This window comes from Marmota marmota, unplaced genomic scaffold (assembly GCF_001458135.2).
Source record: "Marmota marmota marmota unplaced genomic scaffold, marMar, whole genome shotgun sequence".
In the NCBI taxonomy this organism is placed as follows: domain Eukaryota; kingdom Metazoa; phylum Chordata; class Mammalia; order Rodentia; family Sciuridae; genus Marmota; species Marmota marmota.
Genome location: NW_026000138.1, coordinates 6,126,369 through 6,153,993, shown reverse-complemented (window position 1 = coordinate 6,153,993; position 27,625 = coordinate 6,126,369). Strand labels below are relative to the sequence as shown.

Here is a 27,625-nt window from a genome sequence, read left to right as displayed (position 1 = left end):
ACTGGTATGAGGTCTGAACTTTTTGGCAATATTATTTGGAAATTGAATTTCCATGACTAGACCCTAAAGGGAACATGTCTCTCCATATTCCCTTCCATTTTCAGTTCCTCTCCTTACCTCCTTACTACAAAGAAAATGTTACTTGAGTTCTATTATACCTCATTAACTCAGAAACAAAGGTCTACTATACTGGAGGCTGAAGTCATGTCTGAAATGACCCTTGAGAGTCCCATAAAGACCGTGGTAGATTTAGACACTTATAATGCCTTCTGATGATGAAGTTAGTGTTAAGATTGTTCTAGCCCTTTTCCTCCTTTCCCCCAGTTTATCAGTACTTTTCTTTGGATGACAGCAGAGCTGGGGGAGCCTCACTTCTGTTTACTACCCGAGGTTGGTTATTACTTCCACAAAAGGCAAGCAGCAGCAGAAACTAAGTGAACCTTTTTTAAAACATCCAAAGGACCTCACAAACAACTTGTGAGAGTGCAGTTTTCCAGTGGTGCCAAAGTGATAGTTAAAACTGAAAGCTGGAAGCATGACTTGTGACATTTGTGTACTGCTTCTGAACAAAAGCATTGTGCTCAATCAGAACACTCTTGCAGGTATGTTACTCTGGGAGGTGAAAGTCACTTGGTCCTCTCTTTTGACCTCTACAATACCCATGAGCTATGCACTACTCTTGTGTAGCAAACTGCTGTCACGTCACAGCCCACTGATCAAATGCCACTTCACTGCAGGCTTCTCAACTGCACGTTTTTTTCAGACAAGCTGAATAGAAAAATGTTTTCATATTCCTAAGGAACCTCAATCTGAAATGGGTGAAATAAAGGTTTCCAGGAACACGAAGATTGTATGTTTTAAAACTGTCCGAAATCAGACAGGTGTGAGCTTTGCATCTCAAACCAAACAAGAAGGTAAAGGCAGGGTGAATGCTTCATCATAAGCACTCTGGAGATAATAGAAATTGATAAAGCGGAATCAAAAGTCCAAAGGCTGCGATCTGACAGTGCCACAGAAATGGAGGGAGATGGATCCACAAAGGAGGGAGACAGAGATGAATAAACAGATCTGCACGTGGGGTTCACCGGTGTTTCTGTTACCGAGAGTGTGCTTTCTATCAGTCTTTGGATGGGCTCCTCTAGTCATTTATGCCCCTCTCCTCTAAGAGAGAAGAAGCAAGAGTGTGCCCCCTTTGAAAATCACGCCAGGAACAGAGATGGCCTTAATCATTTTCCAAAACACTAAGTGACTAGACTACATTATTATCCCCACTTTTTCTTTTCTATTATATGCTAACCTTCCCCAAGGATTAAGAATAGCTCAAAGCCTTTAAGAAATAAGATTAACTAAAAAGCAGAGTACGGAGGAAGATAGGAAATCTGACAGAAATGAAATGATGAATCCCTGAATGTATTAACCTTCAGGCTACTGATATTAGATTCATTATGATATTCCTTAACAAATGAAAAAGGTATATTTCCTATTGGTCTCTAGTTTCACAATATTACTAAAATAACTTCATGTGTAATTGATGCTTAATAATAATACATATTATGCAATATTTGTATAAACTTACACAAACCCTGAAAATTAACTTCAAATGCAATGTTCATTGTAGTCAATGAGTTACACTTATTTCTACCTATATCAGTGGTGTTTTATTTCAGGGATCCACGAATATCTGAAATCAATTTCCCGTAAAGAAATATCTTAGATGCTTAATGCAGGGGTCAGCATACTATGGTCTGCAGGTCAAATCCTGCCACTACCTATTTTTGTAAATAAAGTTTTATTAACACAGTCACCTCCATTAATGTAGGCATTTTCTATGGCTGCTTTGATGTTACAACAGCAGAGCTGAGCAGCTGCAACAGTGACCATCTCACCTACAAAGTGCAAAATGTTTACTCTGACCCTCTGCTGGCTCTAATGTACTTGCATGCAGGAAACCACTAAGCTAATTTGTGATGTAAGTTTTTCTTTGGTGCAGTCTTTAGAAAAAAATTTCCATCAATAATCATATACAAAACTTCTTATAAATGTGTCATTAATTAATAAGGTTTTTAAGTATCTGTCAAGGCCTATTCGTATTACTCCTGTAAACACTATGTAAGTAGCTACACAAATGAGGACAGTGCGTGAGCTCGGCTTGTGCCAGGCAAGGCAGCTGCTAGGGGTTGGTTGTGCATTAGGCAAAGTTACTTTTAGTACTTCTTGACTGTTATGCTTTTAATAAGGAATACAAGCAGAGGAAGATGTATTGGGGATACAACTAAAAAAGAAAAATCTGTTCTTTTTATCTTCCAGACTGAAAAATACCAGGCGTTGGTACTGGGAATAAAGACCTGCTCCTACTTGCTACTCTATGTCTTCCTGAAACAGGATTTTCTTGCTAATATGTCGCCAAAACAAACTAGAGAAACACAAAAATCACCATCTTCAGCCACCAAACAGATAAACTGAAGGAAATTTTTATATATGATTTCAACAATCACCTTTAATCTCTGATAGAAGATCTCTGATCTTTAAAATTGACTTGTTCATCTCACTGCCTCAGTATATAAATTGTTAGAAATTTAGATTTACTGAGCACATAACTTTTATACCATAATATAATAATAAGTTATAATAACTCACCATTTCTGTTTTATACTTGAAATTTTATTTGGAGAAATAATTTTGCTACTAAAGAAAAGTTTAAGGGCTGGGTTTGTGGCTCAGTAGTACAGCACTTGCCTCGCAAGTGTGAGGCACTGGGTTCAATCCTAGTACCACGTAAAAACAAAGACATTGAGTCCATATACAACTAAAAATATATATTTTTTAAAAAAGAATTTAAAAACATGATACTTATACATGTAAATCAACCAAAAATATAATGTTTTAGTCTTACTACCAGCTTTAAATTTTTTCCTTTTTGCTTAAATTTTTTCCATCTGCTCAGCCCTTTCCGGTTTTTACATCCTGCTTCAGGAATTTCTCACCTTTAAGCTCCCCATGGCCAAGGCGCCCAAGTCTTCCAATCACAACTCTCCAGGGCAGCGATGTCATTTGCACAATGCCTATGCACCATTCCCACAGTTTCTGCAGTCCAATCTTACGTGCAGATACTTTACTCTTCCGTGACCTAAGAAAGAAAGAAATGGAGAAGAGGTCCCTGCATAAGTCAAAGTTACCACTTAATGAGACACACGCTGTAAAATTCCAAAGGACATATCCATGCTGTTTCCATTGCATTTAGATAGGAAAATGAGCTCAAGTCACATCTGATCAAAGATACAGCATTAATTTACACACAACACAGATATCAAGGCCTCTCACCTGTTTGGTAAAGCAATATTCACAACGCAGGTCTCTAATAACTCCCCATGGAGGTCAGTGCAGGAAGCCAAGAGCCAGCGCTGGTCATGGGATAGACAATAGCCCACAAAGAGCACATTGTACTTCTGGCTGGCCTCACCAAAGTTCTCTCCCAGCTCTGTCTGCTTTGATTTGTCTTTGATTGGGGCCAATATAAAGGGAGGGGAGTAAAGCTGGATTGGGCTGGGCCGCTGAAATCAAGATCAAAATCAGTTTCAATACAAAGTCACCCAATGTAATGTTTACAACAAAACCCAGAATAAGACTGAGGGAAACCAACAGGGACAAATGGTGATGATGACAGACTGTTTCCCACCACTGCTTCAGTACTACACATGTAAACAGTAATGTTCACACAGATGACAAAAAGACTGTTTAAATGATATAAGGTAGGAAACCGAACCAACCTAATATTTTCTTATTAAAAGAAATGACTATTTTGGAAAGTAAACTGGACTAATTTCATTAGTTATTAGGAAAGTGGAAATTGAAACCACAATGAGATAACCCTACATACATCAGCCAGAATGTTTGAATAAAAAAGGCAGAAAATACCATGTTTGGTGAGAATTCAGAGCTTTTACACATTGCCCCTCTGTGACTCAATAAAAGCATATATGTGTCTCCCAAGAACAGGTGTCATAATATTCCTAACAGTATTAATCATAAAAGCTCCAAGTTGAAAACAACCTAAATACCCATCAACAGTAAAATGGATGACAAATTGTGTTAGAGTCACATAATCAGAATATTAAACAGCAAAGATAATGAAAAAAAACACAACAACAAACAACAAAAATGGATAAATCTCAACACTGAGTGCAGGAAGCCAGACACAAAAGAATATAAACTGTATGTAAAGTCAAAAACAGTCTATGCTGGTAGAAGTCAGAATAGTACCATCAGTGACTACAAAGGGACACTAAGGAGCTTCTGTTGCTGGTTACGCTTTTGTTTCATGTGCTTGTTATGTGACATTTTTTACTGGAAATTCACCAAGCAGCAGTACACATATATTTTAATAATAGGCATATGTGTGAAAAGGAAATTTTAGAAATCCAAACCATTAGCTGTTACCCAAGACAAATATTTTAGAAAACTAGACAAAATGTAATTGACATCATTTTTTTAACAGCTATCATATACACATTGCTATTTAATAAATTGCAACAGGAGTAAGAAAATGTTTATAAAGGACCAGATAGTAAAGATTATATTTTAGGGGTCTCTGCATATACTCTTGTCTTTTTATAAATGGAAAAATAATTTTTACCTGGTTTGTTATACAAGTACAGGGGTAGGCCAGATCTGACCCACAGCCATAGTTACTGATTCCTGAACTGTCAGCAGGAGGCATAGTAGTTAACAGAAAAACACGATTTTAAAGATAAAGGAGGCTTTAGAAATAATCTAATCCAAAGTATTCATTTTAGGGTTCAAAAACTCAGGCCAAGAGATACTCAATGATTTCCTCAAAGTTGTAAAACCAACCCACCACTATTCCATTCACTTTCTATATGACCCAGAAATTGGACTCTAACATACTTATCAAAAGAACTGAAAACACATGTCCACACAAAATCTTTGTACAAAAGTTTGTGACAGCATTATTCACAATAGTCAAAAAGTGGAAACAATCCAAATGTCTACCAGCTACTGGAGAGATAAATAAAATATGGTATAACCATCCCACGGAATATTATTTAACCATGAAATGATTCATGCTATAACATGGAGCCTTATAAAAACTATGCTAAATGAAAGAGGCCAAATATTTAAAAAATCACATATTATATGATTTTATTTATATGAAATGTCCAGAACAGGCACTCAAGAGAGACAGAGGTAGATTAGTGACTGCCAGGAGCTGAGGGGAGGGAAAAGAGGGATGATTGTGAGGAGTAGAATTTTCTTCAGGATTGACAAAAATGTTCTAAAAATCAGATAGAAGTGATGGCTGTATAAATTTGTGATTATATTAAAATCACTGAACTACACAATTTAAAAAGGTGAATTTATCTCCATAAAGCTGTTATTAAAAAAAAAAAAAAGGTCCAAGTGAGGTTGTTTGAAAGTCTGACATAAAACAAAAGGTTAAATGTCAAATATTTTAGCTGCAATAGACAGCTTGTGGTAAATAATTAGGTAAAATATGATTCCCAAACAGTGTTTTAAGATACTATATAGCTCATTGTTATTATTATTTTTAATATTTTTAGTTATACATGAACACAATATCTTTATTTTGTTTATTCGTTTTTATGTGGTGCTGAGGATCGAACCCAATGCCTCATATGCACGAGGCAAGCGCTCTGCCACTGAGCCACAGCCCAGTCCATAAGATTCTATATATAAATCTTAATTGATAGTTACTGCATATATTTATCTTGTGAATTCTAAAACATGTAGACAACATGTGATGATCAGGCCAGAGTAACTGGTACATCCATCACCTCAAACTGTTACTTTGTGTTGAGAACATTCAGAATCCTGTCTACTACTACCAAATTGTTTTTATGATGCTAAATATTACATAAGAAAACGAAAGTGATACTAGCTATAGTATCGAAACTTGCATATAAATACTGAAGTACACGCTTTCTTATGTGACAAGGTGCTTGCATGTGCTACCCCAGGGAATCAGCACTGCATGTAGCAGGGGCCCGGCTGTTCCCTTCACTGCTGCCCCCTGTCTTGGCAGGAAGGCAGCACCTGGCACAGAGCAGATGCTCAATGGCTGAAGCGAGGGAAGCACAGTGCTCCATCCGGACAGGCCACCAACTGACCAACTGACCATGACTCACATACAGGAACTCACACACCTTGGCAAACATTTACAAAATGTGGTGCTTCTGTTTTTAAAAGAAAATAGACTTATTTCAAATAAAATAGACTTATTTCTCTTTTCCCACTGAAAGGAATGGGGGGAGGCATGTTACTTGAAGTCTGTTTGCCACTTATTTTAAACTAAGCCTCACTTTGTCTCAAGAGCCCCTGATGATGTTCTGATAAAGTATATTATAATCTTTAAAAATGTTATATGATGCCTTGGGATATATTAATAGTAGGCAGCCCGCCTCTCTTTAATCTCCACTACAGAATACACAACACTATTAGTTATTACTTGACCTGTGATCACTTCTCAAAGCATCAAGAAATGACTGCATCTGAATTCTTTACCTCCACAAGGAGGTAAAGAACAGAAAGATCCCACATTTATAAAGAAAAACATCAATTCATAATTTCAGGAGACAAAGAAACAAAGATAAAATTTTAAATTCTCGAAAAAGCTAATAGAATAGATGAACGAACTGCTCACAAAAATGAAAAATTCAAACTCCAAGACTAAACGAAACTGAAAATGCCAAAAATAGAAACTGTATTTAACACCAGACTGAATGTAGGTCATCAGCTGAGCAGCTTTCTCCCCTGGGACTAGGCTGACCTGAACCAAGTTCCAATACAGTATTAACTACTTGAATCATTTCTCACTTCCAAGCTTTAGCATCCTGTGCAGTTTTCCAGAAACATGTTTTTAAAAAGGTCTCTTAAGGCGAAGAGGTTTTTGTTGGCTTTTATTAATGGGTTTTCTTTTATGCCATGAGATTGTGGGAATTGGTTTTTAAAGCTTTGATAAAGCTAAACACTGCTTAGACACACATTTTCAAGATAAAGAATGAGAAAAACAAGGGGAGCATAAGATTTTTGTTTAAGAGATATTTTGGCTGGGTGTGGTGGTGGACATCTGTAACCCTAGCTACTCAGAAGGCTGAGGCAGAAAGATTTCAAGTTTGAGGCAGCCTTGGGCAACTCAGCAAAATCTTGCCTCAAAAAAAAAAAAAAAAAAAAAAAAGACATATTTGGCTTTATATTTTAAAATTCCCTTAAAGGTATGTTATCTATGGGATGTAGACCCAAGAAGATGCGAGGGAAAAGCATTCATTTCTACCCAACAGCACGAGATGAGGAATAATAAAGTTGGGACTCTGGGAGAGCACATCTCAGAAAGTGAGGTGCTCTCACACAGTGAATACACAGATCACTGCTGCCTCAGACATGAGTCAGATCAAAGGAGAGCAGAGAATCTGTAACATAAGACAGTTTAGTGAGAACAATAAGAAACAAAATAAATTTAGGAAATTTGAACATTAGTACCTAAAAGTGATAAGTATATTATTGCCTTAGATCTTAAGTGAAACAAAAAAGAGCTTGCTTATCTCTTCTCTCAAAATAATTTTAAAGTTCAGAGCAGTATTTGTTTTAACTTAACAATTAAAGAAACCTACCAACTCTTATATAAAGGTAGAACACCAACCAAGCAACCAACAAATCTGTGCATCAGATAAGACATCCTCCTGGTTTGCATTTTTAGTACCAAAGCATTCTTTCTACAAATTTCTGCCCTCCAATACTCACCTCAGGGTTCTTGAGGGTCATCTCAATGCTGGCTGCAGGCCCAAATCCTGTGAGGGATTTAATGTGGATCTGTGTAGGCAGAGGTCGCCTGCACTGGCAGTACACTGAAAATGCCATGGACTTCAAGTATTGAATGTAGAAAACTTGTTCATCCTTCACTGTCTGCAGCATGTACTGGCAAGGCACAATCTAAAACACAAACCAACCAACCCCAGGAGATTTACTATGTTTACAAGGCAGCTGAAAAGTGAAATGGCATGAATTTATTCTTTGATGTGGGGGAGGGACCTTGGCTTTAAACAATGTAAATGTCAACCATAAGACGATTAAATTCTAATTTCTTCCAGTGGCATAAAGTCCTATGTGACATGTAGGATTTTTTATAACATAATGTTACGAGCAGCAAATTATGTTGGCCAAGACATACTTTCACTTAGAAATTACCCGACTCCTACTTTTGGTATAAATTTTTGATTTGCTATTGCCATGGTTCCAAAATTTTAAAACTTGCATTTTATTATTTTTCTCATTTGTATAATGTATACACATAGCATGCATGGCATCTTTGGAATTACTGCTTAATCGTGTGTGAATGACGTTGAAACAATGAACAATTATCAACCTTCTATTTTGATCACCTAAACTTCAATCTTTTAATTCTATAGGATAACTTTCATTTTATGTGACAATAAAACAAAACCCAAAAGGAACAAATAAAAAGTTTAAAAACAAAACCAAAGCTGGGTGCGGTGGCACACACCTGTAATCCCAGCAACTTGGTACTGAGGTAGAAGGATCACAAGTTTGAGACCAGCCTCAGCAATTTGGCGAGGCCCTAAGTAACTTTGCAAGACCCTATCAAAAAATAAAAAATATGGAGATGTGGCTCAGAGGTAGACCATCAGTAGGTTCAATCCTCAGTAACATCACTACTACCACCAACAAAACAAAATAAAACAAAACAAAATAAACCCAATACACCCTAGGTCTCATTTTTCATCCATATAAAATATTTTTTACAAAATTATTTCACTATAAAACTAGCAAAGATGTAGTGAAAAGAAACATGCTTGCTTACTGCTAAAAGAAAGGTAAATAAGTTTTGGGGAAAGGAATCTGACAACATTTCTCATCATCTACAGCTAAGAATCCACTTTTAAAAAATGACCTAAAAATGTGAAAAGGGTGGGGGAAGATAAGACACAAACATGTTTACTTGGCTTTGTTTATAAATAAAAAAAGCAGAGATAAAGGTCTATCTACATAGGAATAGTTAAAGATGGAAAATATGTAGTCATTAAAAACAGGGGAGGCTCGGGTGGGCTCGGTAGTACAGCACTTGCCTAGCATGCTCAAGGCCCTTCTATCCCCAACACGGCAAAAAGAAAAGGTTACTGGTGTAAATTGTAGGGAACATGGAAAAATATTCATGAGTAATGCCTAGAAAAAGATTAAAAATTATATTAAAACCAGAATCTCAACCTTGTAAAAATGTAGGGGAAAAGCTAAAAGACAAAAATAAATAATGATGGTTTTATCTAAAAGGTAAAAATTATGAATATTTTTCCTTTCATACTTTCATGTACTATTAAATTTTTTAAATCATAAATTTAATTTCATAAAAACAACATATGTAAAGAATAAACTTGTAGACAATAACCTGGAGAATGAAAGAATTTCTCATATGCTCAGGTAAATTATCCAGCATTTCTGTGTAGCAGCGCATCAAGCTCAAGAGCCAGAAGTTTCCAGAAGTGGAGTCTTCCTCTGTAGTGTAGGTGAATGGGTCCACCATGTAAATCACAACAGCAGGAGGGTAGGCTTGGCTGTCTGCAGAGTCAGGCTCCGTGGGAATTCCTATTCTCTCCCTTTCTGTAACACTGGAGAGAAAGTCACTTGTGAGGTACATGAAACAAGCCAATTGTAGAGCACACTGACTCTGTGGACAATGACTATAGGCCGAAGGTATGAATATGTGTGCATCATATACTAGGAGCAGGCAAATCAAGCCACTAGCACCAAGGACAGATGGAAATGGCAATAGTGATCAACATCATTAATCCAAAACTTTAGCATGATGCTCAAAAAGTTTTGGATTTTGGAGTGCTTTGGATTTCAGATTTTCAGATCAGGGATGTTCAACCTGTGAAGTCTATGCAAATATTCCCAAATTAAAAAATCTCCAAACTCTGAAACACTTCCAGTCCTAAGTATTTTGGAAGAAGGATACTAAACCTCTAAACTGGGAGGTCTCTTTTTCAACTCCCTTTTCTTTTCTGTGGTAATACTCTAGAAAGAGATTTTATAACAAGCCTAATAGTGAATTAATAAGCTTAATAAGTTTGTCAGTTACAGTAAGTTTTTAGAAGTGTCAAATTTCTTAATGTAGCTACAGATTGACAATTGTCACTTTTTATTGGAAAGAAGAAAAACAGAGCATTCTATTGGATTTGGAGATTCACTGAGGTGGGGCAAAAGAAGAGGTCCAAGTTGAACCCACCTTTCTTGTCCATCCTGCACGGGCTGGGAGGAGTTCTGCCCAAGCTCAGTGTCTCCACCACAGCCCATGTTCCCTTGGGTTCTGTCCGTGGCACTGCCCCCAACACTGGGGTTCTGCCCTCCAACACTACCGCTGAGTCCTGAGGAAGAGGTAGTGCTCATCTGGTTAATACCCGGAGCAGAAGCAGATGACGAGACCTGGGGCACGGAGGAACCAGATGTGGAACTACTTGTTGAAGGGTTTGTAGAACCACCATTAGAGGTGGGATTGAATGCACTGCCAGCTGGGGGAGCTGCTGATCCTGAATTTGAAGCTAAAGGCCCAGCATTCCCAGGCGGAGCTTGTCCCTGTGTTGTTGCTGGTGGGGTCTGGTATTTAGGTGGTATCAACAGGCTGCTGTCTAGCTGCAGAGTGGCTAAATAAGGTGCTGAAAGAGAATACACAGACAGTTGGTGTCAGCAATGTTTGGCAGAGTCAAACTTCATCAGATGTTAGAATGGTTGCATTTTTCAAAAAGTATGCTCTTGGGATGCTGTACTCTGATTCTAACACCCTAAATACTATCTCCACACTTGCGGATGTGCTTATACACACTGCAAACACAGAAATGCATGTGACACAACTTATGAGTTTTTAGAAAAAGATTATTTCAAAATAAATATTAATCACTCATAATATTCTGTTTCCAGACAGACTTCACATGCCTTCACTGAAAAATAAGAAGCCATATATTGCATAGCCATCGTGGTGTATTATGCTCTTATGTATATATGGCTTTACGAACCTCAGAGGTTCTCTGGAGAATATGGGTTAAATGTAAGCAGTTAATACCAAGTCATGCTGCTAAATTTTCAAAATGTGGTATAAATAGATATTGCTTCCTTAAGAAAATTAGGATTTAACTACCTAGAACACAAAAATTAGACTAAACTAGGTATAGTAATGAAATGCTAACATTATTTGAGACAAAAGAAATTTAATACCGCATCTGTTAGGAGATGGGTAGGACCTGCTACTTTACACCTGCAATTCTGCTTGGCCAAATAACCCTCCATTTACCTAGGTGATGGCGGCAAACTTGCGCATAAAGTTTGAGTCTGGAATGATTGTCATTCTCCTCACTGCTCCAAGGCTGGTTAAACCATTCGCTCACAAGCTCATCTGTCAGCTTCTGTGCCACGGTCTTTCCCACACGCATGATGCCATCACGTAGCACTTTGCAGATGGGCTTGTGCTGCCCAAGCCTACACATCTGAGGACACAAGCAAGCCCATTATTTTCAATAGGAGTCAGTCAGTCCTTCACACAGTACCTACACTCGGCCCTTCACTCAGCAAGGGAGGTTACCATAAACATGCAAGCTTTTTCCTTTTCCTTTAGGTTATCCACATGCAATCAAATGAACATTATAAGCTGGACTTTTTAATTTACCCTAAAATTGCTCTCTCTCCAAAATCTGAACTAGGCCCTCAGAAGAAAACTAAATGTTTCTTCACCCAGGCCAATTTCTCTTGCACAAAGGAGATTGCTGAACACTACCTTAAGGCTAATGAGCAAGTGAAGAAGAATTAACAGGATTTCTAACTACTAAAACTGAGACATATGTCCACTAAAATCTCTTAAGTAATCCTTACACATAATGTTTTCTCATAAAATAATACTAAGATTTTATAGGCCATCTGTTAGATTGATTGTCCAGAGGTAAAGCAATAAGCATCCCAATCACTTTTCAAAAGGAAGTAGCTGTTTTAGGACAATGAGAATCTGCTGGTAATCTCCAGGACACTCAATGGACACTCACAACACCCTCCAAAGAGCCAACTATCTGTTCAGCAGCAAAAGAGTCCATATTAGTACCCCTTATTAGAGTTGGGTTAAGTGAAAGCTTATCAAGCCACCATAAAATTCTCTAGTGCATAATCCTTGAGCAGCCCCAGTAACGCAAGAGAGAATGGGGCGAGGGGTGCCTGAACCTTCTAAAACTTACTTTGAAGGTTTTATTCGAGAGAATGGGTGAGCTTTAGACAGACATGAGTTGTCTGTGATAGATTAATTATGACTTAATGGTATTGTGTGTCCATGGACCATGTGCTATGCAGAAATGACTTATACCCAAGGGTTTCTTTCAATGGCTCAACAGATGTCATCACATGGCATTTTAGCATCTCCTCATTTCTCTGAAGCAACTCCTAAATTTACTATTCCATGTTTACTTGTATGTTTACAGATAGTGAATGTACTCTTTGGAAATATATTTGAAATTCAGCTTGGCATCTTATTTACAAAACACTTTGTAATGTTTATTAGGTACCTGTCTATGTTATAAACACTTTAACAAATAATTTCATTTAATCTTGCCATATATGAATCATAAGGTACAAAGAACTTAGTGTATATGGACCTCAACAAAAGAAATGTAAGTGCCACAAGTCTAACCTTTCAAAAGTAACAAGAATTTACATATTAGAGAGAGAACATTATCCAGCTGGTTTTCACATGATTATGGTTATTAAGAAGAAGGTAGTGTTAAAACACAGCAGAAGCACAATGCATTCAACTTTTCTTTTGATCCAGAAATGTTCAAGCTAAACATTTATTTTTTTATAGCTTTTGAGAACTTGTATCCATCCACCAAAAAGTAAATAAAAAGAACAGATGTGCTTTCTTTTTTGTAGAGTTCATCTTGCGCACAGCTACCACTTTTTCCTAGTGTACAATACCTTTAAACTTTGAGCTCATAAATGGGGAAAAAAAAACAGTGGATCGGATTTTAAGATGTGTTCTAAGGCTGGTAGAGGAATTTTTTCTCAATCTAATCAAGAATAAAGCCAAGAGGGAAGGGGGGGGGGGCTTGCCAATTTAATTCTTTTCTTCATCCTCTGTTTGCAATTTTTACTTTGAAATCTACTTTTAAGAAATTTGTTTTTTCAAATTCAGTTCATAATCAGAAACAATCAGGAGACTCATGTCATAAAAAGAATGCTCATAATAACTTTCTTACCTCATATACAGCACTCAAGTCCCTGAAGAAAGTTTTGGCTCCTTCGAGCAAGGCCTCATTTTCTGGACACACCACAATATAGGCAACATCACGGTGGCCCCCATATGGGTCCAACAACAGCCTTTCCCAAAAGGGCAAGGAGAATGGCGAGATGGTCAGAAAGTCCTTGTCATAGCCTACCAGCAGGGTAGGGATGGGTAACGGCTCAGGAGATTCTTCTGAACCTAGAACAACATTATCATTTAGGAAAGTGCTTGAGATTCTATTTCTCACAGTCTGGGCATTTTAGAAATTCCTGGGGGCACTGGTCTTAATTTTGGATCTGAAATGTCATTACCTGTGACATAATACTCTTAAAAGTATTTTTCAAATCATCTAATTAAGCAGTCTTTGATGAAGACCATTAATTGAGTCTAAAGTTTCTTCTGAAGGCCCAATAAAACCAGAGGACAGACCAGAACAAGTGAAAGTTAACTTTCCAAGCAGTATTACTTCATTTCCTTTAACGCGGGCACTATGATCCTGACTAAAAAACTAGTTTTGTTAGTGAAGTGAGGGTTGGACAGTAACTAATGCTACACTTCAGTGGGGAGCACTGAGGTGAGAAGGGGTTTAAGTCAGCCAGGACTACCGTAGGTTCCACGTCCCGCCATCTTATGGAACTGCTGCCAGGTGAGTGGTCCCTGCACGTGCTGAATGTTCTCCCAGGTCCTGCCCGTGCGCTTCTTTTGGATGGCATCTTGGAGAAAGGGCTGCAGGGACAACAGCATGCGGACCACATCCTGAGAGGAGAGCATGCTGATGTCTAGCACTGGAAGAGACATGGGAACACAAAGGATAAGGGGATTAACATTCTCCTCTTTTTGGTCATCATCTTGGATCTCAGTCATAGTCCATGACAAAGATGTTATTAGCTGTATCAGATTCTAAGGTTCTTGACCTAAGAGTCAAGAGAAAAGATAGTCTAAATTAGAGAAAAAAAATAACTGATAACTTGTTAACCAAAACAAACAGAAAGAAAAATTGTTATTCTAGATAAGAGTTTACCTAAAGAATTGTTTAAAAGAGAAAAAATGAATAGGTATAATTTTTTAAATCATGGAAACCCGTTTAAGAATTTCCATAAGAGAGCTTCAAAAGCTTTTTTACATCACATTACTTTTACTTGTGATTATCAATGCTTTGCAAGTGGGCCTGATGGCACATGCCTAAAATCCCTGCAACTTCAGAGGCTAAGGCAGGAGGCTCACAAGTTCAAGGGCAGCCTCAGCAACTTATCAAGGTCCTGAGCAACTTAGCGAGATCCTGTCTCAAAATAAAAAGGGCTGGGGATGTGGCTTAGTGGTTAAGCACCCCTGGGTTCAATTCCCAGTACAAACAAACAAACAAACTTGTATGGATATGGATGCTTTGACTTAAGATGAGTAGATCAAAATGAACCTAAAATAGAAACTTTACAAAACTATTTAGGGCTGATGATGTAGTTCAGTGGTAGAGTGCTTGTCCAGCATGTACAAGGTCATGGGTTCAATCCCCAACACTAAGATGGGGAGGGAAAATAGGAGAGGAAGAGATTTTAATGTTCTTAATGTAAAATATTTTCACAAAATACCAATGCGTAAAGAGAAGACCTGCAATGCAGTCAGAGGCAAACAGAACTGCAGCAGAGACAGCATGAAGCCATCTGGGTGCTGAAGAAGGTAAGGAATTAATTGTTTAAAGAGTAAATATTCCTTCTGCCAGCTGTCACTTGAGAGGAGTTTTTAACCTAGAATTTGAAAACCCCTGAGAATCCATGCTAGACCACATGAGTACTTGTGTGAATATGTTTGCACTTTTCCCAGAATGGAGGGTCCATAATGCTCATCATTTTCTAAAACATGTCTGCAGAAAACAACTATCCAGCTGGAGGTGGCATGCTAGGAGAGCCTGCAGCTGGACTTCTGAAGATGGATGCTTGCTCTACTTTTCTGGCTGATTAGAAAGGGTATTTAAGGGTTCTTATCATATTCTCAGATCTGTCCCTACATCAATACAACACAGGTTACAAACTGGTAGTACACAGAGTTTTTGTTTTTGTTTTTTCTTTAAACTCTGGAAGGACTACTCCAATTTCATGCACAAATGGGGGGTACCCAGTTTTTCTGAAAACCTTAGAGGTGGCTGCTGCCATGGGGGACCTGACAAGTCAGGGTCAAACCCCATATCCCCATATGACCACTTGCGGAGCTGAGTGGCAGCCTGGCCTCTTGGACATTTCTCCACACCTTGCCCAGCTATCTGGTGAGGACAAAGCAGTGCTAATCACCTGTACCTTAAACCTGTGCTTCTCTTTAATTTATAATAAAGAAAGACAGAAAGTACTTCTATACCCATAGCGACCTAAAGTGGGAAATGACAAAACCACGGATTTGAGAAAAATAAAAGCAAGCCAGAGGGCCAGGGTTGTAGCCCAGTGCCTAGCACGTGTGAGGCCCTGGGTTCCATCCTCAGCACCACATAAAAAAAAATGAATAAAATAAAGGTATTGTGTCAATCTACAATTAAAAGCAAGCCATAAACTCTCTTCCTCTACACAGAAAATAAAAGGTGTGTTGTGAAAGGATGTGATTTAAGGCATTGCTTTTTTGCAACTCTGTCTCCCATCTTATTCATCTATAGTAATATCTGCTAATTTTAACATCTTAAAAATTTCCAGACTTCCCCTGCAATAAAGATGTCCACCTTCTCAAGGGGTAAGATGATACCACTGATTCACAGAGTGTGTTTCTGTCCAAAGGTCACGATTTAGTGAAAAGAACCACTGCAGGTGATCATGCACATTTCTTTAAGGAAAAGGTGGCATTTTCTTTACTTCATAAAATTTATTCTGTAGACATTAATTAAAGGCTTGCTAAGCACAGGATGCTATTTGAACTTAAGCAGTTATGAAAATGAAGACAACCCTTTAATGCTCCCTTAGGGGTGGCTGCTGCCATGGAGTAGCCATGAGTACCTTCTTGCTTAGCCTGCTTGGAATGTGTGTCCTTCCCTATTCCACTGACCTCTGTCTTCTGGGTTTGCTTTTATTATTCTTTACTTCAGTCCACATTTAAGGAGCATTAATGACCTTTTCCTGCAAGACTGACAGCTGTTCAGAGGCAGAGTCCATGCTTCATTCACACACCCCCTCCAGCATGGTCTCTGTCCCTTTCTTTTCACTGTGTGGTCATCCTGTCTGTCCCCACGCCCCAACAGAACCAGCTCTCACTGTGCTCAGAAAATGTGCTTAACCCTTATCTGAATCTATTCAGCTGCACTTTAATGTCTGCAGACCTGTCTTCTTTCTGCAACACTGCTTACTCCTGTACGCCTGGCTTCCAAGACAGGTCTTTCTCTGGTCTTCCTTCTCTACCTCCTTTACAGGCTCCCACTTCTGTCCTTGTCAAATTTCAGTGTGGCTTTGTCCACTGCTCACCCTACACTTCCTCCTCCTAGTGAGCTTCTCTGTGCCCTGACTGGAAATATCACCCACATTCCAACCTCTCCATGCCCACTGAACTCCAGGACTACATCTCTACTTGACATTTCTACCTGGACTTCTCATCCTACTCAAGTATGTGGATCTCTGAATGACACCACTGTCTGCCCAGGGACCCAAGCCACAAACCTGGGCATCTTCCTTAACTTCTCCCTCACCCTAATCCCCCAAACTCCTGGCATTAACAAACTCTGCAATAATACTTTCTAAACATCTCTTGACTGTGTCCATTTCTTCTCCACTCTAAGGCAAGCTACCATTTTTCATTTGGTCTTATATCTTCCCAGATCCATTCCTGCCATTTTCTAATCCACACCCCACATTATGGCCAGAATATAGTGTTTTGTTTAACTATGCAAATCTGATGTCAATGCCTCTTCTTAAAACCATTAATGACTTCTTATTACTCTTCCGATGAAGGCCCAACCCCTCCATTAAAGGCTCTCTGTAATCTAGCCTCTGCTGGCTTTTTACTCTTCCATTTCTCTGGGAGTCCCAGGCTTCACATAACTCTGCATCTTCACGCCTGCCTCTTCTTCTGGCTGGGATGCAACAACCTGTGCCCTACCCTCTTCAGCTACCTAGTCCATGCTCATCACTGAGTTCTCAGAGTAGGTGCTACTGCCTCGGTGAGTGTTTTCTGACCTGCAGTCTGGGGTGGCCCCTCTAGCCATGTGTTCATCACTCAATGATTTGTAATAATATGCTTATGTGTGTAATTATTTTATTAACATTCAAATGTCCATTTTTCAAAATGGATAAGATCTACCCATGAGGGAAGATACCCTGTCTCCCTCAGTCATGATTTTATGTCCCAACATGTATCACAGTGTAGAGAGTGAATGCTAAGGGAAGAGGCAAGCAGGTCGCTTAGAACTTTTAGAGCCCTACTCCAAAATGGAGATCCCCTGCCCGTATGGTGCTGAGGATAACTCAGGGTCTCATGCATGCAAAGTATACGCTCTACTACTATTGAGCAATACCCTTAGCCCAACTGGAGCTTTTAATATGATAAGAGCTTGTAATGTATTTCAGTAACCACAAAGTAATGTGATCATTTTCATAAGAGATTCAATATGTTGGGAAATCAGAGAAAGGGGAAAGTACTTGGTAAATGGACAGAAGGGTTTAAGAATGAGGCCTCACTAGCACCTGATCCTGAGGAATGGGTGCATGTTAGCATGCAAGGTATGCAAACGATCAGCGTGTACACTGGGGATGATTTTGATACTCTGCAGACAGAGGCTGCCAAAATGGGTTGCCTGCTGTGATTGATATAAGAAGAAATTTTCAGAACACAATTACACTTCTCCAAAAATATTTCAATAGAAACCACTGCCCCAGTTCTAAATTTAGGGAGAAATCAACAAAGCTCTCATTTTAGTTGTATCTTTTTTTTTTCTCAAGAGATGAAATTTAAAATTTCTGTCACATAAACCAAGAAAACTTTTAAGTTATCGTCACATCAAGATACTTTTTAAGATGCAAATCTGAATTCTGGGACACCTACCATTGCTATGAGGCCAAGAGTGCACAGTGGCACTTCTCACCAGAGCTTCATCCACTTTCCCACCAGTGGGATTATCCACATACTGCCGTCCCTGCTCCAGCGCATTAAAGCACTCTGTCCAGTAATCATTGTTGTCTGCCTGTACCCGGTCATAACTCCAGCTTACACAGGGAAGAGTTTGGCGACTGTTAGAGGAAATATAGTCCAGGAAACTCAGAGAAGCAAAAGGTTGTGTATGTTGATTCTGAAGGAGAAGAAGAAGGCTTATGGGTGTCTCCTGGGATTTTCTGGCTCCCTCCATCTGAGGAAGAAAGGTGGTCTGACACATCATTAAGCGCCTCTCTGCAGCCTGACCAATATCAGAATTCTTCCCAAAAATATCCAACTCATCTTCAAGGAAGAGTCCCGAATTGTAGCCAAGTTTGCGGTTCATAATCGCACTAAACCCACAGGTGCAGCGGTACTGGTCCTCATTGGAAGAATCAGGGATGTAGAGCCCAACATCTGCCCCTTTGATGTTCATGTTGCAGGCACAGATGCAACAGCTGTCAAAGTTTCTGTCTTTAAAGATATTCATCACAGAATCTGAGAGAATCAGGGTGACATAAAGACTGTGGGCCTCAGGAATTGGCTGCATGGTGGCAGGCTCCACAGAGTTAAGGGGCCGTGTGGTAGAGGGGGTAGAGGCTGGTGACCCCTGATCAGTGCTGTCATATTTAACAGACCCTTGACCACTGGCAGTGCCCCCACCTCTGGGAGTTCTTGGGGTTCTGGGGGTTCGTGGTGTGGGGACTGAAAAGCGAGGGGTCGCTGGAGATGGGAGGACTCCTGCCCCACTGTTGCTGGCTGGGGCAGCGCTGTTCAGCGTCACCGGCGTGTTCATCTGTGGTGTGTTCAGATAGTCTGGATCTGCTAGGCTCCCAACACTAGGCACATTACTGCAACAAATAAAAGAAAGGGTGAGGCAGGGTGGTACGCTGCAGAAGCCAGAGTCCACACACCAATCAGCTATCATTTGGTATGTACAGTTTTCTCTTTAACAGCAACAACAACAAATGTAAGAAACAATCAGTGCAGCGTCTTAGAGAATCGAGAAGCAACACATGAAGAATATTCTATGCAGCTCTTTCCTTCTATTTATTCCACATTTAAACAATCCTCATCTCAACCTTTGGAGGAAACTTTCACGATCTTTATAAGCAAACATGACACTGGGTTTGATCAATGTAATTTTGGAAAGCTGTAACTACCAAATGGAACTTGGACACACAAGTTCAGATGCTAAATTAGCTACAGGATCACAGGATAAAATTTCCATCTAATTTGCAATTACATTTTTGTCATTTTTTGAAATTAAAAGTCTGCCAGTGTGCTTGTTCTCTGAGGCTATAATCTATATATGATACTGAAGTAGCTATAATCAAATACACGTGAAAATTTAACATTTTTTTCTAATTTTCAAAATGCATCCCTCTCTAGGCTTAGTAATGAGTGACCACAAGGGAATTCTGATTCACATAACCCACTTACCAGTACCATCCTGCAATTAACAGAAATATTACACATGCTATTAAGAGGCTTTAGTATTAATAGAGTCGGGGTGTAGAAGGGCATATAAAGTATCATAGTCTCCAGCTTCTAAAAGATTTTTGTGGGGTGGCAGTCACTTTAGTTCACCTTTTATTTTTCAACATGCTATGCATTACATATAATACAATTATTTCCATTCCCTGAGAAGAACTGGGATATTTTATCTATTTACTCATAAGCAGAGACTTTTCTTTTTTTGAATAGCCAAACAGAAAACAAAACAGTAGTGTCTGTGGTATTCTGTTTGATTTCCCATTATAAAACACTTTTCTGACACACTTTGCTTGATGTATCTGTATAACATCCTGTGAGCCCAATCTTTGCATTTACAAGGTACCAAAAGAATACAGGCTGTTTAGTCTCAAGAATTTTTACACACAGTGATTAAATTGACCATCCTCCAATAAATTGCATCCTCCTTCACTTATAAATGTGAAAAAAGAATGCGAGAATAAATACCCTTTGTCAAATAATTTTTTGTGTGATTTTTTTAAATGACTAAAGCACTAGCCCAAAAATTCTAATAAGGCACTATAAATAAATTTCAAATCTGAGTCACAGTGGTATATCTGAGTATAGATAAAAAAATGACCCAGAAAACTTGACTGACAATCACTGCTCTCTCAGAGACCAAAATAATAAGAATGTAATAATGATCTTCACACTAATTGGATTCTTTTCAAGTTTTCCTGTTCAACAAAACCCTAAAATTATTACCCAGCTCAGATCTGAAAAGGAGCTATGACTACTAACGGAAAATCTAAATAATTAAAGTGTTCCCTAGGTAGTTAAGAATGGTTGAGCTCATACAGCAACATATTCATTTTTTTTTCAATAAAAATGAATTGAGTACCAACTCTAGGCAGAAGCTTGGCATTCAACAGACAAGGAGAAAGAAAAGTTGGCTCATAAGCAAGAAAAGCATATTCAAAGCAAGTGACTACAGGTGTACTGAGTGTGTCAAGGGGTCCAGAGTGATGGAGACCAGAGGCCACAGCAGGAAGATTACACAGTCTGTGCTGGCCAATAAAGTAGCCATCACCACCCCAGGGCTAGATTTAAAATAGCATGAGCAGAATGAAAAATTCAATCTTGGTCTCGCTTTTCAAACACCAAGTGTCAACAACTACCACACAAGACCAGTAGCTGCCACATAGGACAGCGCAGATAAAAAACACCTTCTTTGACAAAAAGGTTTATTAATCATGTCAGTTTAGAATGCTAAGAGTCATTGAGATGGCAAATGACAGATGTAATAGATCAAAACAATAATCAAAATTATCAAAACACTGCATAGCAATGTGGTGGCAAGTGACCTTTTCAGGGAAACTGCATGTGAGAGAATTAAACTGTTGAACAGGTACCTGAGGGTCCTGCCTCATTCATCGGCAACAGTGCATGTTAACCTACCCCCCATGTCCCAGGATGTTCTAGTGGTGTTGTGCCAATATCTAACTAAGAAAGCTCGAGAACAACTGGAGCACAGTAGCACCCTGAAAACCAGATGCTCACATCAGTTTATTTTCGAGCACATTCTTCCACATTGCTAGTATGTTGTCATCTCTGTGGTACTGCCACAAACATTAGTTGCTGAAGCCTTTCAAAAGTTCCCTGTGGCATACAGGGCAGGATTACTCCGTTTTAAAAAGAAGAGCACTCAGATAAAAAGGTCATCTAATGTCATACACAGGATTTTTACAAGGCAGGAATGTCTGCTCTATGACACTGCAGCTGTGGCTTCCTGCTGCCCAAATCTAGGTTCTTGACATCCATCTACACATTTACATGTGATGTGTATCCATCATAGTTCTTCATTCTGAGACTGACTTACATACATGAAACCTGGTTATTGCATTAACTTTGATTTCATCAATATATTTTAAAGAAGGTCACAAAGATGTAGCCCATGGAAGGGGTCTGAACACAATTTCATTGGTTCCTAAAGTTTGACTTTGAATTAGCTGCCAACACTTTAAAATGTGAAAATGTACATCCAAGTCCAGATTTCTACCCACCATCAAAAACAAAACCCAACCACATTAACCTCACTCCTGTCTGACAACAACTCTGCCTCTGACTAGCAACTGTGGCACACATGGGACACACTCCTTCTGTCCCCCAAAATGAGGTTGAGTAGCAGTAGAACCACCTTTTTAACCTGCCCATTTCATTCATATATTGCTTACCTGGCCCCAACAGAAACATGAGTTTGTGGCCTTTTGTTTTATAACATTTAAATTATCTTATTATGAAATTATTTATTTAAGGAAAGACTGATTCTATATCATTGATATAAGTACTATTTTTCTGGACAGAATGAAATATGTCCATGCTGCTATAGACACCTCCTTTCCCATCCTCTAAATCTTTCCGCCATCCTGTAGCTATTTTAGTATATGATATGGAGTCAATAACAGAAATTATCTACATTAATACTTAATTTTAAACTGTTTCTAAATAACACACTGAAATCATCACCTTATACCAAAACAAAGTTCTTACCACAACCACACAAAGAATATTACTAACTCCAGTCGAGTGCTCAATTCCATCGTACACATCAATTTGGCACTGAATGAGCACAAACATCAAAGTTCCCAATATAATTACCCTCAGTTTTTAAATATATGAAAAGTCATTTAGAAATAAATACATTTTTTTAACCTAAGATCATGTATACAAAAGCATGAATGGCCAATAATGGCAAATTCTAATGACATGCTACTGTACAAGAACTGACAGAGCTCCTGTACATACTTGTAGCCATCCCTAATGAAAGTGGCTGCAGGGGGCATGGGCAGTTGTTCAATTTTAGGAGGAATTGCCCATGAAGGCCGGAACAGACAGGCATCAGGTATCTTCAGAGGTAGCAGGCAATGGCTCGGCAACATCTTCAGTGGAGCAAACATGGAAGATCCCACAAAAGGCTGAAAGGGTGGAACTCTGTGCACATATGAAAAGTCCTGTGGCAACAAAAGGGCCGGTGTTAGTTCTGGAAAGCTACTGAGGACAAAACCACAGCTGCGCAGACTTTTATAAACAGCAACAAAAACTACTGTTAATTCATCAGAAAAAAGCTGATGCCAAAATTTTATATTAATCAAGACACTGACAAGTATGCCTCATGCTCCAAAACAAATTGTTCTTAGTCATATATGTATGGCACATGAACAATACCATTTCAAAAACAGTACCTATGGATCCACATGGAAATACCCTGCCTTGGAAAAGTTGATATACTGACAATTACCTTTATTTCCTCTGGTTTGGGACTTCCTAATCCATCTTCTACTTCCATTTTGAATTCTGTGAGGTGTGTTGAAACCATACTGACCATAGGACTCTCCATCATGCCTAATGCTGACACTGTCTCTGAACTGATCCCATCTTTATAATTCATCACAGGAGAAAATGCAGGATGCTGTTCCAAAGATGGAGGGGTGGGGAACATCCTTTGTAAGTCTGCAACTGCTAAAAGAAGGAAAAAAAAGAACATTTCTTTTAACAATCAAGACTTCTAAAAACAAGTCTACTTCACAGCCATGTACCCAATTAGGCACCAGAAAATAATATTAACTGAATCAGTTATACAACAGAATATTAATAATGGAAACTTCTAAGAAGATGGTCTTTGGTAGAAAATTTTACTCCTCTGGTACTTTACTAGTACCTTTTTAATGCTTTATGACATGACTTCATGTTAATTAAGTGAATGAGTGCTACAAAATATGTTTTTCTTCTAGTAATTTATTTCTTGGAAAGTCTAAAGAGATGAATTAAATAGAAACTGGAAGCAATTTGATGGAGTAACCGCATTATTAAAAATTCTATCCATGCTTACAATTATGTATGAAATATTACAGAAAATAAAAGTTGTTTAGAGCCAAAATGGTGGTTTTTATGCAGTACGATTACTTGGTGAAGCTCTTTCACGAAAACAATTCCACACTCTCTTTCTAGGCTGACATTAAAATGAAATTTTATAGTTAGGATCAAAAACCCAACCTAGAATCAAAATAATTTAACATAAAACAACCAGTGGGGAAGGGGAATACTTAGAACAGTGATTCTCAATTAGAAAAAAACAAAACAAAACACAACTTTACTACACCTGAATATCATCACTAACAGACTCATTAAGATACTGATTGCAGAATATACACCATGAAATACAAGTTGTCATTGTAAAACTCGCCCACTAGGGGGTGCCTGCACTGCAAATTTATAAAGTTTGAAGCCATAAGTTTAAATCAGCAATTTGGGATCATATTGAATATCCTAATTTCCTATCCTATTGTCTTTCTAGCAATTTCACAATTTAAACAGACAAATAGTCATCACCAAATAGACTAAGATCTGACGTCTAACCCTTAATCAGAAATTAATACAGAACTGTCTCACACAGTCTCAGACTTCCCCAGGCTGCAGTCTAAAGCAGAGCTGTATAAAAAAGGGATAGGGGGCTAAGGTCTAAAACCCAGGTGGGGGAATAGCTTTGCTATGGTCAGGTCTCTTCTGCCCTCGGGGCCTCAGATCCCTCAGCTAACTGGGAAGGGTCGACAAAATGTGTAGTTCTCAGCATTTCTTCCATGTTTCCCTTTTTTGGGGGATAGGAGGAACTTCTGAGGATCTTGGCATATACAGGCCGAGAAAAAGTGAGAAAGTCTGGACTAGATCATTTTTACCATGTTGACTAGTGAAATAACTATATAATCCTAAATCATTTACTACGTCTAAGCTTCAGGTGCTATATAAGAAAAAGAGGAGAGAGGCCAATAGGCTTGAAATCAGATCTCAACTTTCACTTCTATTGGAGAAGCTTCCCTTCTATTTGCTATCGTAGGAATCTATATAAGATTCCATTAGAGGAAAGCGGAGAGGATCATGAACTGAAATCAAATTCTGTTCATGTATGAGACTGTTTGGATGAACAACTACTATACATAATTATAAAGCTCTAATTGAAAAAAAAAAGATTTCCTTAGACAAAATGGTGCCTACTACTGTGAAGAAGAAGAAGAAGAAGAGCTGAAATCCCAAAGTTAATATTCAAGGCACCTTCTTGCTATGAGAATATTCTACTCGAAAGAAACTGAACAATTTCTAGAAACTAGCAAAACCAACTAAGCCACAAACAAACTACTAGCAAACCATTTTAGACACAATATAGCTGATACACTCTGAGGCAGTTAAGAGTGTAGCTTCCATATTAACAGTTAAGTCTCCTTTAAAACAAAGACGAAGAATTTAATATGGAGTTAGGTTACACTTGAAATAAATCTATTCCCCTTTAAACTTTTCCCAAGCCAAAGAACAGCTACTACAAAATTTTAATATAAGCTAATTTATAAGCATGCTATTTTAAATTATTATTCTGCTTTATAAAATCTTTAAACTAGAACTGTCTTAAGATCTTAATTTTCGATATAGATCTGTGAAAAATACAGAAAACGTGTAATGCCTCTCAAAGTCAAAGTGATGGGCTTAACCATTCCAACTATGATAAAATATTTTACAAAAAATGGCTTTATTAAATTAATTTTTGAATTTTCTCTAAGAAATGAAATAAAGGCATATTCCAATTAAGCCTACCCAACTTTATTGATGCTACTTAATGCACTCATATATCTTTAAGTTTTCAAAGTCTCAGGTACCCTGTTAATTTTTATCAAAGGTAACAAAGAAAGCATAGATAAAATTTCACTTGCTAGAAATTCACTTTAAAAAGTGGTCTTCACCATTCTTATTATCATATATTCCTAAAGAAGATTTTTTAACCTAACTTCAATTCTGCATCTGTAAACTGGTAATAATATCTACCTCATATTTTTGTGCGTGTTAAATGAGACGACATGAACACTGTGCCAGGTACAGCTTAAACATTCTGTAAGTGATGAAGTCAGCACAATTCAGTCCTCCCCGCTCAATTCTGGTTTCATTGGAAAAAGATGAAATTGCTGTTTAGTTACAGGAATTTTCTGAAAAGAGCTGACCCCAGATTAGTTTTGAGATGACGAACGGGGAACTGGCCTCAAAATGGGTAAGGTAAAAAGAAGATAGAGACCCAGAGGAAAAAAATACTTGGTCTTTAAAAATAGAGAAACATGGATTGCCATTCAACTTTCTTCCTAGAGAAGGGCTAAAGTGAAGTCAGGGACAGCTCCCAGAACAGAAGGTAGGGGAGGAAGCCAGCTCCTAGTGCTCCAAGACTTCCACCCTGCGAATCCTCACCACACTTCAGCAGGAACTCAGCCAGGACACAGACCTTCAGCCTTAAACAAACACACACCACCAGGACCAAAACACTCCACCAGAGGCTGTCCTGTTGATTTCTCAGCATCCTCCCCACCCAGAGCATCTACCAAAGTCCTTTGAAAATAGTTACATGCCGTTTCAGAACAAAGGACGCCAAATAAAAACTCCAACTTTCTTTTGCCTTTTCAAAGATTCATACTTCAAACTGACACACTTCTAGACAAAAATTCATAAGCAACTAATTAGTAAAACCTGAGAAAAACACCTGTTTGATTACTTTATTGTAACACAATATTCCTTAACACAGAGGTGACCCTACACTAAACCTTGTTGTTAATTTGTTGCTTTCTTCATTATCATATACACAAATTAATAACCACAAACCTGTGCTTTCCAACACTGTAACTACTGGCTGCATGTGGCTACTGAGCATTCAAAATAGGGTTAGGCTAAACCGAGATGAGTTGCATGTATAAAATATATAAAATATAAATATACAAAGAGTAACACAAAAATTTAAAATATCCCAATAACTTTTTATACTGATACAAGGATATATTAAGATAGAATATTATTATCAAAACTTATTTCACATTTTTCACTTTTTTAGCATAGCTACTAGAAAATTTAGAAATACATATGTGGCTGTCATTTGTGGCTCACTTTGTATTTCTATTGGACAGTGCTGTTCTAGACATTAAATGTCATTACACATATGTCTTTCCACCTCAACATCCAATAAAACTACTACAGATATGAAAACTTATTGCTAGTCTATTTTCATTGTCATTTCTTGGGAGGAAATACTGTATAAATGTCTATACACCACCCTCCCCCAAACACAAATTTACATACATACTTTTATCTGGCTCTTCCTAGTGATAATATTTCATATTAATTAATTTTTATACCTATACTTTATCATCAAATTCTGAGTAGCTTCTTCTCAAAACAATTTCTTCTTGAATAAAAATGAAAGGAGAGAGCACGCAGTATACTCTATTGGGCAAAGACATAACAAGCAGGACATCTGTGACATGCTCCCAGGCACTTTAACATCTTATATCACTGCTTATCACTTCATGTCAAAAAGGGCAAAGGGTTAACTGGGTATTCAAAAGGAAAAAAAAAAAAATCACTCATCTGACCTACCCCATATGTATCTATTTTACAACTATTTCTTTTAATCTGTGAAGTTCCGTGTTTGTAAAAATTCTGTAGTGCAGAGTAATAAAAAAAGGAAAATGTTTAATTAAAAAACTACAGCAATTGGCTGGCCATCATTATTCATTTTCATTCATGTCATGCTTGAGAAAGCTTTGCATATTTAAAAAAGTGATAGATCCACTAAAGCTGTCAAAATCCAATCTCTGTATACTTCCCACTTCTACATTTGAGTAAATCAGCACTACATTTATAGGTTCATAAAACTTTTTGACTCATCCCTGTGACACAGTGGTTTTTCCCCTCAAT

The 27,625-nt window shown here is 38.2% G+C and overlaps 1 protein-coding gene across 1 annotated transcript in view; it reads right to left on the bottom strand.

Moving 5' to 3' along the window:
- LOC107156459 (mediator complex subunit 13L) overlaps positions 1-23,482 on the bottom strand; it is a 34,993-nt gene extending 11,511 nt beyond the window's left edge. Inside the window, exons 1-11 of the mRNA XM_015502545.2 lie at positions 23,148-23,482; positions 22,655-22,860; positions 18,308-19,245; positions 13,909-14,088; positions 13,278-13,501; positions 11,336-11,528; positions 10,277-10,703; positions 9,437-9,656; positions 7,777-7,965; positions 3,322-3,551; positions 2,985-3,127 (exon numbers count right to left, since the gene is read on the bottom strand). Coding sequence (XP_015358031.2) covers positions 2,985-3,127; positions 3,322-3,551; positions 7,777-7,965; positions 9,437-9,656; positions 10,277-10,703; positions 11,336-11,528; positions 13,278-13,501; positions 13,909-14,088; positions 18,308-19,245; positions 22,655-22,860; positions 23,148-23,393 — 3,196 coding nt within the window. The 5' untranslated portion in view covers positions 23,394-23,482. The remainder of the gene's footprint in view (positions 1-2,984; positions 3,128-3,321; positions 3,552-7,776; positions 7,966-9,436; positions 9,657-10,276; positions 10,704-11,335; positions 11,529-13,277; positions 13,502-13,908; positions 14,089-18,307; positions 19,246-22,654; positions 22,861-23,147) is intronic.
- Between the last annotated feature and the right edge of the window lie 4,143 nt (positions 23,483-27,625).